The sequence below is a fragment of the Centrocercus urophasianus genome, unplaced genomic scaffold (genome assembly GCF_019232065.1).
Source record: "Centrocercus urophasianus isolate 14NV4802_14NV808 unplaced genomic scaffold, USGS_Curo_1.0 seq_30, whole genome shotgun sequence".
Taxonomy (NCBI): domain Eukaryota; kingdom Metazoa; phylum Chordata; class Aves; order Galliformes; family Phasianidae; genus Centrocercus; species Centrocercus urophasianus.
In genome coordinates this window covers 1,769,849-1,783,266 of record NW_024884867.1, presented here as the reverse complement: position 1 = coordinate 1,783,266, position 13,418 = coordinate 1,769,849, and the positions used below count along the sequence as shown (strand labels likewise).

General features: G+C 60.6%; 3 protein-coding genes across 3 annotated transcripts; 1 reads left to right on the top strand and 2 right to left on the bottom strand.

Moving 5' to 3' along the window:
• Positions 1-4,237: 4,237 nt before the first annotated feature.
• DUSP18 (dual specificity phosphatase 18) lies at positions 4,238-5,068 on the top strand. The gene is made up of 2 exons (XM_042829067.1): positions 4,238-4,264; positions 4,475-5,068. Exons 1-2 carry the CDS (start codon positions 4,238-4,240, stop codon positions 5,066-5,068), a joined length of 621 nt encoding a protein of 206 aa, XP_042685001.1.
• Positions 5,069-6,516: 1,448 nt separating this feature from the next.
• Positions 6,517-9,784, bottom strand: SLC35E4 (solute carrier family 35 member E4). The gene is made up of 2 exons (XM_042828939.1): positions 9,086-9,784; positions 6,517-8,180 (listed from the first exon to the last, which is right to left on the bottom strand). The coding sequence occupies exons 1-2, from the start codon at positions 9,678-9,680 to the stop codon at positions 7,753-7,755; spliced, it is 1,023 nt and encodes a 340-aa protein (XP_042684873.1). The 5' UTR covers positions 9,681-9,784; the 3' UTR covers positions 6,517-7,752.
• A 627-nt stretch (positions 9,785-10,411) lies between these two features.
• On the bottom strand, positions 10,412-13,049 carry TCN2 (transcobalamin 2). The gene is made up of 10 exons (XM_042828923.1): positions 12,745-13,049; positions 12,226-12,415; positions 12,103-12,153; positions 11,903-12,036; positions 11,644-11,805; positions 11,386-11,561; positions 11,110-11,278; positions 10,841-11,033; positions 10,615-10,736; positions 10,412-10,519 (listed from the first exon to the last, which is right to left on the bottom strand). The coding sequence occupies exons 1-10, from the start codon at positions 12,797-12,799 to the stop codon at positions 10,458-10,460; spliced, it is 1,314 nt and encodes a 437-aa protein (XP_042684857.1). The 5' UTR covers positions 12,800-13,049; the 3' UTR covers positions 10,412-10,457.
• Between the last annotated feature and the right edge of the window lie 369 nt (positions 13,050-13,418).

The following is a 13,418-nucleotide window of genomic DNA, read 5'->3' as shown; positions in this document are numbered from 1 at the left end:
GAGGCTCTCAAGCAGCGGGAGCGCAGCCGTGGGAGGGCAGCGAGGGGCTCCTGGCTTTCAAGCCGGTGCGACGAGAGCTCCCAGCTCCTAAGCAGCAGCCGAGGCAGAGATCAGACTGCAGCTCTGCAATCCTCGGAAGGCTGTGGGAGAAGGCGCGAGTCTGTGCGGCCGACAGAAGGGCGGTACGGAGCGGCGGTACGGAGCCGCGCTCCCGCAGCGCTTCGCTCACCTCCGACCGGACCGCACTGCCGCCGGCGTCCCCCGGTCGCTAGGCAACCCGCGCGCGGGGGCGGGCTCTTTCCCCACACCCTGAAACCACTCAGCGTCTTCGTTCGCTTGACGGACAGCGGTACTGTCCAATGAAAAGCGAGGACAGGCCGTGACGTCGCTGGGCGGCCATTTTGGGGGTGGTGGCAGCGGGTGGGTTCAGGCACAAAGGCGCAATGGCCGAAGTCGCTGTTTGCGGCGGGTTTCGAGAAGCGTGGGGATGCGGCACTGAGGGACGTGGCGGGGCTCGGTCAGCAGTCGGACTACATGATCTTAGCGGTCTTTTCCGGCCTAGGATTCTATGAACCAAGTGGCTCCCAGCTGTCAGCCTGTGCGCACCCGCTGTTGCCCACGTGGGGCTTTGGGCAGGAGCAGCTCGTCTGAATAACGCTGCAGCCTCCTGTCCCTGCAGCCTCTTCGGTGAGGGAAGGCATCGTGCGCGCATCTCTGGCTGCTACGGGTGGGAGCTGGATCCTGGCAGTGCTGGCTGCTGCTGGGATTTATCCTGCCTTTGGTTCCAGTCTCAGCCACCAGCACCCTCTGCAGTCGGCTGCAGGCAGCAGAGGTCCCCGGAGCTGTCGGGGCGCTGAGATCACAGCACGTTATTTTGATCAGCAGAAAGCCTTGCCAGCAGCTCCTGCACGGCCAGGTCTGGGAATCAGCCAGCACTCAGACCCAGCGTGCCAAAGGGTGCAGCGCCAGCATGATTTGGTCACACAAATCTGGTGTCTGGACCAAACTCTGAGCCCATGCTCAGTGTTAAACTTCCCCATTTCTCCCAGTGTTTTCCAACAAGGAAGACCCAGAGGCAGCCAGCAGAACCCACCCCAGTCTAACAGCCTCCAGCTCCTCCAAAACTGTGCAGCGTTATTTGCTTGTTGGCACTTCCATGTTTTTCACCACACTTCTTCTTGCTTTATAGAGCTGCTCAAGCTAATCGATGTAGGCAGACACCAGCCTGCCCCAGTGCCAGCATGAAAGAAGAAATGTATCATGTCCAACCCAGCCAGGTGTGCTGTCCTGATGCTGAGGATTTTAAAAACAAGCGTATGAATCTCTTAAGGAAAAGCAGAATGTACTCTGTGCTGCAGCAATGCAGCAACCAGGGTGGGCAATCAGGGTAAATACCCTCAGTGCTGTGGTTTGTCCATAAGCTGAACTCCATCCTGCTTTGGGGATTCTACCATTACTCTGAATATCCCTGGTTTGGATAAGGACAGAGGAAAGTCAATAAAATCTACTTGATCTTCTGCACCTTGAGGGATCCTTCTTCAATACCTCATTCCTTGTTGTTTTTTCTCCCTAGTGCCTTAAGTTACCAAACTTTCTTCTTTTTCCAGTGAGGGGTTTGTTTGCACCCTCTGGCTCTCTGATCCAAGCAGCCATGACACATGTTTTGGATCCTCTCTAAAGGCACAGGAAGGAGAGACCAAGACAAGCCCCCAAAAATCTTCTAGTGGCTTTCCATTACTTTTCTATTGCCTCAGAGGAAAGCAATCCTTTGGAAGGCTTTTTGCCTCTTACGGCTGTGCTGCTGCTCAGCCCATGCCCCCACATCAGCCTCATCTATATGAAAGGAGCAGAACCCGACGGCGAGGGATGGTGCTGTTTATTGCTGCAGCAGGCTGAGCACTGGCTTCCAGGAAGGACGAGCTGAAAATCCAAGCAAGCAGCTGAGAAACACAGCAGTCAGCTCAGCACAGCCTGCGGGAGGAGCTCTCTGGATGTTTTTCCCAATCCCTTCTCACGTCCCTTTGCTCGCAGCCTGGCCGCAGCAGCAGGGGCGGACGGCTTTCTACCTCTGCGGCTGAACACCTCCAGGGATTTTTCAAACCTTTCTGATGCCTTCTTCCACCGGGCTGTTTTTCTCTCCTGTTCTTTCACAAACTGCTGCTTCAACTGTTGGTGGTAACGTTCAATCTTCTTTCTGGCCTCTTCCAAGTGCTTTACCTTTAAGAAGGCAAATGTAAGACCTTATACCTCTATCCTAACTTCAACGTAAAGATCTTAGAAGTGATGCTTGTCTCTGTGAAAGAAGACATCCTGCCAGGTCCCTCCCTCCCTGCCACGAAGGTGACCTCAAAGCTCCAAAGAAGCTCCAAAATCCATAATTATCGCTTTAAACATTGATCTGATTAAAAAATAAAAATTAAAAAATGGAATCATAGGATCATTAAGGTTGGAAAAGACTTCCAAGATGGCCAAGTCCAACCCCAACCCATCCCCTAACCGTGTCCTTCAGTGCCACACTGCAGGAGCTGCCCAGCTACCAGAGCAGCACTGGTTTTGCTGATGCACTCAATGCTAATTCACTCACAGCAGCTGCGCTGCCCCAACTCCTTGAAACCCATAACTCTGCGTGTTCTGCTGAGCACGGAGCACACAGGTGACCGTCAGCCCCGGTTCAGGGAATGGTGAACGGAGGAAAAGACATCTCAGCTCCCTCCTGTGAGGCTGCTGATGAGGATCCTCAACATGTCAGTGTCCAGCTCTGCCTGATGACGCCCTGAATTGTAATTCCAGACTTCACCTGGCATCCTCACTTCCTGCAGGAGGGGGCGTCTCGCCTGCCATGGCTCACAGACTCATTACTGCTCAAAGCACAAGGCCTTAGGGGGCAATCAGGCAGCTGAGATGTTGTAAAACCTTTGGCTCATTCCCATTCCTGGGAGGACAGGTGTCAACGTGTTGCTCGTGTCTCACTGCAGGGCTATTTTAGCAATGACATCTAAGGGCAGATTCGGTCTGACCACTCCAGCATTTGTTTCCCTCTCTGCTGCGCAGAGCCCCAAAGCAGAGTAAAGCCCCTGGCATCTGCATTAAGACCTGGCAGGCTGAAGATTTAAGGGCTGAAGTGATGATTTCAGGGTTCTGAGGAACTGGGAGCAAAGCGTTTGCACAAGACATTCTTCAGCCATTCGTCATCTGTGGCTCTTGCTGCCAGGGGATGAGGAACTCCCTCCTTTTTTTCCAAAGCACAGCCTCCAAAACACAGCAGAGAACACTGCAAACCTTCCCCTATGCTGGCAGGATGGCGGCCCAGGGGAGGGAGGTTGTCACCTTCTTCTCCAGGAGCAGCAGGGTATGGTGGCTGGAGCGGCCGGCTGATCGGGACAGGGAGCTGCGGAGCTCATGGTCACCCACACTGATGTCAAAGTCCACACAGCTGCTCCGGGCAATAGGAAATCGGGTCACACAGAGTGGGGTACGAGCAATGCCTTTTTTGGGGTGCGTGGGGACCTGGTGTGGTTCTGTAAGGAGTCCCACCATCTCTGATCTGGTGTGAGGGGTCCCATGGATCCCAACCAGTGAGAGGGGTCCCACAATCCACATGATGATGTGAGGGATCCCACCGTCCCCATACTAATTTGAGGGGTTCCGCAGCCCCAGGTCAGTGTGTTCTAAGCCCCCAAACTATATGAGGAGATCCCACCACCTCTAGAACAGTATGAGGCAGCCCCCCCATCCCTATATTGGTGTGAAGGGTCCCACCAATCCCACAATGGCACGAAGGAGCCCCACAGCCCCCAGCAGTTTTAAGAGGGTCCCACAGCCCCACATTAGTGTGAGGAGTCCTATCACCCCCAAGCAGTATGAGGGGTCCCTCAGCCCCTCACCAGGCCCTGGTGGGCTCCCTGCTCTCGGGTGGTGGGAAGAAGGTGACACGGGGCCGCACACCACCCAGCTCCTCCATGGCCCCACGCCCCCCATTGTGCATGCAGCGCTACCATGGAATCAGTGGAGAGGGGAATTCGGCCCAGCCACTGCAGTGTGGGGCTGGCAGGTGACAGAGAACAGGGAACACGACACAGGACACTGGAGACAGGGCTGGCCATGCCCCAGCTCAGGCTAGTCCTGCTCCATGTACTCATGGTAGTGTTCCCACTGTGAGCCATACTGGGGGCTGGGCTCAAAAATGAGGCAAAACCTCATTAATGATGGCAGTGAGAAGCATCCATGTAGGTTGGTCATGCCCAAGGATGAGGGGAGGAACACGGTGAGACAGGCTGCCCGGAGAAGTTGTGGATGCCCCGTTCCTGGAGGCATTCAAGGGCAGGTTGGACGGGGCTCTAGGCAGCGTAATCTAATGGCTGGCCACCAGCCCATTGCAGGGAGGTTGCAACTAGATGATCTTTCAAGTCCCCTTCAGCCTACGCTCTGTGCGTGGCCATCTTTACACTTACGCTTGACGCTGTTTGTTTCCCAGGGAAGGAGGAGCAGCAGTGTCCACCGCTACTGCCGGACGAAGGCGCGGGCTATGACAGCCGCGCTGCACCTCCATAGGCACAGGCTGTCCCGCATCACCCCCTGCCTCTACCTCAGCGACGGCGTGGCTGCAGGCAACGCGCAGCTCCTGGCTGCCAACCGCATCACCACCGTCATCAACGTCTCCCTTGAGCTGGCCAACATGTTCCACCCCGGCATCGAGTACCTGCGCATCCCGGTGGCCGACATCCCCACAGCCCGCATCTCTGCCTGCTTCGACTCCGTTGCCGACTTGATCCGCAGTGTGGGTGAGCGCGGGGGCCGCACGCTGGTGCACTGCGCAGCCGGGGTGAGCCGCTCAGCCACCGTCTGCATAGCCTACCTGATGAAGCACCACGCCATGTCGCTGGCCAGTGCTCACGCCTGGGTCCGCTCGTGCCGGCCCATCATCCGGCCCAACAACGGCTTCTGGCGGCAGCTCATCCACTACGAGTATTTGCTGTTCGGCATCAACACCGTCCGCATGGTCCACTCGCCCTTCGGGATGATTCCTGATATTTATGAAAGGGAAGCTAGGATGATGATGATGTTCTGAGTGTGGCCCAGCTGGGAACCAAGGCAAGCAGAAGGCGGAGTTGCAGCAGAGCTCTGAAATAAACTCTCGCTGTCTGCCAGTAGTTGGAGTCTCTGCAGCTACAGGAGGAGGGACTGGGCTGTGAGCAGAGGCTGGGGGCATGCTGTAAGTAAGGCCGTACAGCATTGTTCATGCCATGCTCCCGTTGGCAATACTGAAGCCATTCGTCACGTGCTGCCGTTGTTTCATTTCAGCACAAACTGTGCTTACAAAAAGGCAGGGTGTTCAGAACAGTACCAAGGTTTGTTTTTCCTAGTTGGGATATGACTCTGGGTCCGAACACAGCAGACCAATATCTGTTCTTCTGCTGTGGTTGGGAGAGACCAGGAAAAGCACAGTGCTGGGAGAGACCTACTGACATCCTGCTCCTTGCTGCTGATCCCTCTTCCTCCCCTACCAGATTCCCCAGGCCTGGGTTTAGCAGTGCAGGTGGGGTCTCACCCCCCGCTTCAGGAGCATCACCCAGCATGTGACAGAGGGACAGCATTTACTCAGCCAGACTTTGTCTTTGCTGCCTCCCGTCTGCAGATCCCTCCCTGCTAGCACTGCCTTACCCTGGGGCAGCAGCTAATCCCTGTACAGAACATTTCAATGGCACTGTTAGAAGGGGCTGGAAGAGATGGTAAAGTCCCCACACTGGGGACACAAGAGCCACGGGGGTGTCAGAAGGCGTGGGGGCATGGCAGCTCACTGTCTTCTGCAGGGATGGAGCTGGGAGCTGCCCCATGCCTGCACCCCTTTGGGACACCCCAGCATCAGGAATGCCAGCAGGCTGAGGTCATGGCCTGAAATACTCAGAGAGGGGACAGCCACCAACACTACAAAGTGTTAAAAAGAGGGCAAACCAGGTAAAGACTGGGATCCTGGCCCAGTACCTCTCCTCCAGGCCCTAGCAGGGGACAGTGTGGGTGCCAGGCTGTGCTGGGGGCTTTTCCTGGTGTCCACAGTGTGGTTTGCCCTTCAGAAGGAAACCCAAAACGCCATCTCGTCCTTCCTGCTATGGAAAAGCCTCTGAAATCTGAGCCCTAAAAGCAAACAGGCAGAAGGGACAGGCACAGCTTGTGCCTGCCAAGCCCTTGGCAAGGGCACGGGCTGGTTCTGATAGCTCAGCGCCCCTTGGGCACTTTGTGGGATGGGCACCACTGCAGCCCCAGGTGCCCTGGAGAAGCTGGCACCAATGGCAGTGGCCCTGTGGCACCGTGGTGGCCCTGCTGTGAGCAGCTGTTCCCAAGGTGTTTCTGCAAGCAGCCTCAAGACTCACCATCCCAGTGAGTGGAAGAAAGACAGCATTTGAGTCTGGAGCCCCAGCACATGCGAGGTGGTTCAGGCTAAAGTCTCTTGTCACAGCCCCCACTGGGAGCGGGGGGACAGGCGGTCTGGGTGCGATGTCATGGCAGCCAAGAATGGAGTATGACAAAAATAGAGCTTTATTTCAGAGCTGTCCCAGTGCCACTGCACCTCCTCAGGAATACACATGAGTGCGCAGTGTCCAACGTGCCCACCGTGCCATCACCGACAGCAGCAGGGTGACATCACTGGGACACCAGCATGGAGGTGGCACGCAGCACCCCAAGGGTCCAACGCCCTCCGTCCCATAGGGGCACGAGCTGTGTGCACGCATGCCCCATGCTCACTCCACCCAGCAGAGCTCAGTAGTGATGTGCACACGTGCACACACACAGAAATGCACTGGCACACACAGAATCTGTGCACACGCTGAGCCTGTAAGGATCCCCACCTGCAAGGATCTGCACACACTCGTGCACAGACGCTCGTGCACGCGCTGACAGGCTCGTGCTCTCAAGCACAAGGCTGTGCACGGAGCACCACTCGCACACACAGTCTGTGCACACCTGCACAAAATGCTCTGCACATGCACTCCACACGCATACACTGCCCAGCAGCACACGTGCCCACACGTATGAGACCTGCTTGCACACGTGGAACCTTCACGCACCAGCACTCACACACTCCTTGCACACTCTGCCACATGCAGACGCACTCACACCTGCAGAGCCTGTGCACACCAGCACACGTGTGCCCCGTGCACAGAGCTGTGCACACGAACACTGGCATGTCCAGAACACACATGTACAGAGCATGCACATGGCTGTGTGGACTGACATACGTGCACGCAGTGTGCACACCAAACACACACATGCACACGCTGCTGTGCACACCAGCACCCTGCGTGAGGACACAGAGCTGTGCACACCAGCACACTTGTGGGCATATCGTGCCATGCACACCAGCACAGATGTGCTGTGCACACCAGCACACACGTGCATGTTGCTACACACGCCAGCAGGCATGGTGCCACGCACACCAGCACTCATACATGGACACGCTGCCTTGCACACCTGCAAGCACACAGTGCTGTGCACCCCAGCACATACGTATGCACACAGTGCCATGCACACTAGTGCCAATCAGCACAGTTTTGTGCACGCAGCGCCAAGTACGCAGATGCACTCCAGCAGACGTGTGCACACAGTGCCATGCACACCAGTGCACGCAGAGCTGTGCAAATCAGCACAGTCCTGTGCTCTCGGTGCCAAGCACAGCAGCACGCAGACGTGCAAACAGAGCCTTGCACACCAGCTCACGCAGAGCTGTGCCACACTCAAATCCCACCACCTCCATCCCTACTGGTGCCGGGGGGGTCGGTGCTGCAGCCACACGGCCCAGCGCCGTGCAATGAGCTGTGGCTGCTGGTACATGAACATCCCAGCCAGCGTCAGCGCGATGCCCAGGTAGCTGAGCGCGCTCAGGCGGCTGCCGAAGAGCAGGCGGGAGAGCAGCAGGTTGCCCACCACCGTGATGTTGCCCAGGAGGTGGATGGTGAGGGCGGAGGTGAGGGACAGGACGCAGAAGCTGGCCAGGTTGTAGAGGACGGAGCCCAGGCAGCTGAGCAGCACGCAGCCCCAAAGCGAGCCGTCGTAGTGCAGCACGCCCTGCCACGCCGGGGCCACCTCCAGTGCCACGGCTGCCCCAAAGAGCAGGCAGAAGCTGGGCAGGGCGGTGAGGCACAGCAGGGACACGGCGTCCAGGCGGCCCTCCTGCAGCAGCAGGCCTGGGGGGGACAGGGCAGAGTTAGATAGAGCCCCTGCTGCAAAAAACAGCCCAAAAATCACTTGGAGAAGGGGTGCCCTCAGCCCTCCCCGGCATCCCATGGCATTGGAGGTGAGTGAGTCCAGGGCTGGCACATGCTCAACTCTCATCTCCACCACAGTGCCCACGATGGGGCCAGAGGTGACACATAAGTTCCCAGGCTATTCCACCCTGTCCCCACCCCCATCCTAATCCCAAAGTCATCCCTCCTCCATCCTCATCCCTATTCCCCTCCCAAACCCCATTCCATCCCCATCCCCGTCCCGTAGCCCTGTGAGTCATGGGCTGTGGCTACAGTAGTGATGCCCATGTGAGTCATGGGTGGAAGAAATGCTCCCAGCCCTCCAAAAAAACAGTGTGGTCAGGGTGCTCCTCCCCACCACCTGCCAAGGACATCATGGCCTGGGTGACTCTGCTGGCCATGGCCAGGGGCCCTGAGTGGGGACAGCGCAGCTCCACATGGGGACATGCAGGGGATGGGGATAAAAGGATGGGGGTGGGATGGTGGTTGGGATTGGGATGGGACAGGGATAGGATGGGGATGGGACCAGGAGCAGGCACAGACCGGAGGGCAGGGGAACAAGGTGGTCACACCAAGGTGACAGGGGGACAGGGTGGGCAGGGGGTGATGCTGGAGGTGGGGCGACACTGGGGAAGGGGCAGAACAGGACATGGGACAGCAGCGGGTGGAGTGACAGCAGGGCCATGAGGTGATGCTGGGACAGGGATGTCCCCAAAACTAGAGGGAGCAGCGGTGACACCAAGAGCATCCTTGGGGCCCAGAGCACCACGACGGTGCCATGAGTGCTGGCACGTCCCCGGTACGGCATCACCGGGACATCCCGAGGGCAGACAGGCGGCACTTACTCTGCTGCAGCGACTTGAGGGCACGCAGGACGGTGGCAGCCAGCAGGACGCAGCCCCCGGGCTGGTGGAAGCGGACACCTCCGGCGATGCTGCACACAGCCCCGGCGCAAACCGGTCCCATGGCCGCGTACTGCAGCGGATGGTGCCGGCGGCCCCGCAGCAGCGCCGATAGCAGCAGGGTGGCCAGCGGGGCGGTGGCGTGCACGGCCTGAGCTGCGTCCAGCGGCACCAGGCTCAGCCCCAGGTTGCCCAAAGCCACGCTGCCGCAGAAGGTGAGGCTCAGCAGGTAAATCCGTGCGCGGGGCCGGACGGGAGGCGGCGGTCCTCGTACCCAGCCCAGCGGGTAGCCCAGAGCCACGGCCGCCAGCATGTGCAGGGAGGAGAGCAGCAGAGGGTAGCGAAAACCGTGGGCGGCGAAAATCCATTTGTTGAGGCCGGCCAGAGCGGTGCCGGTGCCCAGCCACGCCGCGACGGTGAGCACCAGCCGTAGCGGCGGTCGTTCCCCCGGCTGTCCCTGGTCCGGTCTGCGGGGACGGAGGGTCCCACCGGCGGCCATCATCGCTGCTTCATCGCCACCGGGGCACCGAGGACACATGGCAGGGATGGACGAGCGGCGGGCTCAGCCGTGGGATGCCATGTGCGGGCAGCGCCGGTGCGGAGGAGCAAAGTTTGATGGCGGGGAGAGAAGGCGGGCAGGGTCCTCCCCGGCAACCAGCGCGCGTCAGCGCGGTGCGGGCAGGCGAGCGGTGATGCGGGAGAGCGGAGCGGCGGGTAACCGCGCGGGGAGCAGGGAGCAGGGAGGCGGCGGCCGCGCATCCCCAACAGAGCCGGGGGAGCGGCGACGGCGGAGCAGGGACGGCCTTCCCAGTGACGGAGCGGCTGCGTCAGTGTCCCCGGGTGACTCATAGGCGGGCGCCGTGGCTCGCAGGCCTGGCACCGGCATCAGTCCCCGCCCCGTGCAGCACCCCCAACACAGGCTTTGTTTGGGTCGACTCCAGGCAAATTTGGGACTGAAGCGTCCCAAGGCTGGGCCGGAACGGTCCCCACCGATGCCATCACCCTCAGCCCCTGATGTGGGGGCAGACAGTTGCACCTCAGCTGCTGAAATCCCCGTGATCCCCATTATGGTGGTGGCCCTGCCTGGGACACGAGCAGCTCCAGGGGGTCGTGCACTCCTGGTAGCATTGAGCACACCACGACCCAGAGGCTTTCAGCCACCCGTGCAGCAATGAGGCCACGGAATCCCAAGCACAGAGCCCGGCTGTGCCCAACCCCCACCCCCATCCTCCTCCTACCCAGCGCACAGAGAAAGCACGGCACAGCCTGGAGGTTCTGCAGTATTTCATTGCCATCAGCCCCACAACCAGCCCCACTACCACTCGCTCAGGCGCAGGATGACAGTGTTCCCATCCTTCGGTCTGTAGTCAGCAACACCTGCAGAGGGACACAGTGGCCAGGGTGGCAGTGAGGTCGCAGGGTCAGGGACACATCCCTGTGCCCCCATATCTCCGTGTCCCCCCATCACTCACCCATATGCAGGCTGGTGCCAAGCCTGCTGAGCAGCTGCCAGTAGTGCCGCTCCTTTGGCCTCGCAGCCATGCCTTGCACCGAGGTCAGGAAGGGGCCATATGTGGTATCCTGGGTCTCAAACCTGGGGGCAGAGCAAGAGGAGGGATCTGGGAGTCCCAGGGACACAGCGGAGGGAACGAGGACAAGAGGACAGCCTCAGAGCCCCCTGACCATTGGACCACTCACGTGAAGTTTTTAGATCCCTGTGGCGGGGCTGCCCTGAGCAGATCCAGAAGCGAGGCCCCAGCAGGCGCAGACACCAGGCTGTCATACAGCAGCTGCTGGGGACACCCCGGCACCGGGCACTCCACCACCAGCCGCACAGTCATATTGTGTGGCCCCAGGGGCATTGGCTCCAAGAAGATGGGTGTCAGTGTGCCTGGGACAAGGAGTCACAGTGGCATCGGTGCCAGCCCCACGCTGGCCACCCAGTGCCCCATGTCCCCTGCTCCTACCCAGCTCCTCCTGGCACTGCATGGAGGCGATGCTCAGGTAGCTGCGGCCGTTCAGAGCGAGCAGCGCTTGGGCCATGGTGGCAGCACTGGTGAAGCTGTCCAGGTGACGCAGCAGTGCAGCCATGGCACGGCCGTATGCTGTCCTGCACGTGTTGGTGGCGATGAAGACCTGGAAGGGGAGGAAGGAAGGAAGTGCTCAGGCAGGGCTCAGGCTCAGACCTTCACCAAGAGCCACTCACTCTCCTGCACTTGCTCCATGCCAATGCCCACACTCACCTGCATGGCCAAGGGAGTGCTGAAGACGTTCCCAATGAGGCCGTCTGCGCGCTGTGACTCCACAAGCCTCGCCTTGGCCCTGTGCACAGCTGCCTGCAGCTCTGCTGCCAGCCTAGCCCCTATGTGTTTCTCCTTCTCCAGGCAGGCGAAGGCCAATGCTGCCACTGCCTCTGTGTCTGCAGGGGTGGCTGTGTCAGCCCAGATGCTGCACGCCCACCCCATGGTGGATCCACTTTTTGAGTCCCTGCTGTCTCTTACCCACTGCATTGCCATCCACGTGCCTGAAGCGCCGGTGCTGCTCGGCCACCAGCAGCCGCTGGATCACCTCCTCACGCACCCGCTTGTGGTGGACACAGAGAGCCAGCACGCCCAGGCTGTACTGGTAGTAACTGGTGAGAGGATGGCCGTGATGCCGGGAGCCTGGAGACAGAGCACCGCTGTCACAAGAGCCAGCTGGTGGCAGCAGAGCTGCAGTGCCAGCACCCATAGGGTCCTTGCTGTAGGTGGGGTACCTCACCTGCCCAATCCTTCTCCAGGTAGTACTTGAGCCACGTCACAGGGAAGCGCTGGGTAGTGGGGTCTGGTGGGGGGCAGGTGGCACGCAGTCCCAGCAGGTAGAGTGCCAGACGCCCAGTCTCCGGCACGGAATCCCTGCGGGCAGTGGGGTCAGCACATGGAGGAGCACGGGAACCTCCCCATCCCCATCCCATCACCTACGTGTCGTGGTGCTGATGGCCATGGGACGGGCGGCTGGCTGCGTGCAGACTCCTGCAGGGATTGGCATCAGTGGGACTACAAAAGGGACAGGGGCCGTCCCGCTGTGACACGCTGGGGACCTACCGGCCGTAGAGACCCTGGAAGGTGTCCTGCATGTTCTGCAGGTAGCGCTGCTCCATGCTCAGATCGTGCTCGTTGCCGAGACGCAGCCCCACGTAGATCCCGGGGTCGGCATCCTGCCCCGACTCCATCGCCAGCCCCAGCAGTCGTGCAGCAAACGCCCGCACCGCCACCGCTGCCTCTGCTGGAGCTTCTGTCGCCAGGGGTCCCCGTGAGGATGGGGGCAAGGAGTGAGCGCAGCCCAGCGCCGGGGGACGCGGGGAGGACAAAGAACGTCGGTGGCGGTGGGAAGCGGAGCGTCCTCACCCCACGTCCTCACCCTCTACCGCGTGAAGCTGAACCCCCAAATTTCGCACAAAGCTGAGGGAGAGGCCGAGCATAGAGGGGACACGAGGCAGGAAAAGGGGGAAAGGGAACGGGGGAAACCCAACGCCCGGCACCACTGCGCTCCCACCCACAGCCTGGCCCCGGGGGCCCCGCGTTGGAGCATGGATATGAAGCATTCGGGCGGCTCAAACTCACCGCAGGGCCGGGCGGGCAGCACCGCAGCCTGCAGCAGGGCCAGGAGCAGCCACATCGCGGCGAGGGGACGGCGGGTGGGTGACAGCGAGTGACAGCGAGTGACAGCAGGCTGAGCGGCGCCGAGCAGGAAGGCGATGAGTGAGGCAGTTCCGCACTCCGGGGCCGAGTCAGCAGAAAGGGGCGAGGACTTTGGCTGGAGGCGAGAGCGGGGCGCAGATAAGGAGGAGCAGATGGGGTGGTCACGACCCTGTGCGCTGGGTCAGCCACAAAGCGGGGCAGGTCAGGGGCACCGAGCAGGAGACGGGCCGGCGGCACAGCAGCGTGACGGGACGGCGGCGGCCCCGGGAAGGGGTTACGGGGACAGCGGGGCTCAACGCAGAGCCGCGGGGATGGCACGCGAACGGCAACGCGCCCATCCTGCGGCCCAGCGCCCACCGGCCGCCCATCGCACCGAGGGCAAAGCCACGCCCCCTGCCGTAGCCACGCCCACAACTTCTCATCTCGCCCCCCCCGCGACGCCCGCGCCCCCTGCGGAGGCCCCGCCCCTTTCCTCTCTCCGTCCCAGCGTGCCCCGCGCCGAAGGACCCCGCTGGCCGGCTTGGAGCTGCCCGTAGCGCGCCTGAGTGACCGCCTCCCTTCACCGCTCTCCGTCCCCGCGTCCCACCCGCACCCTT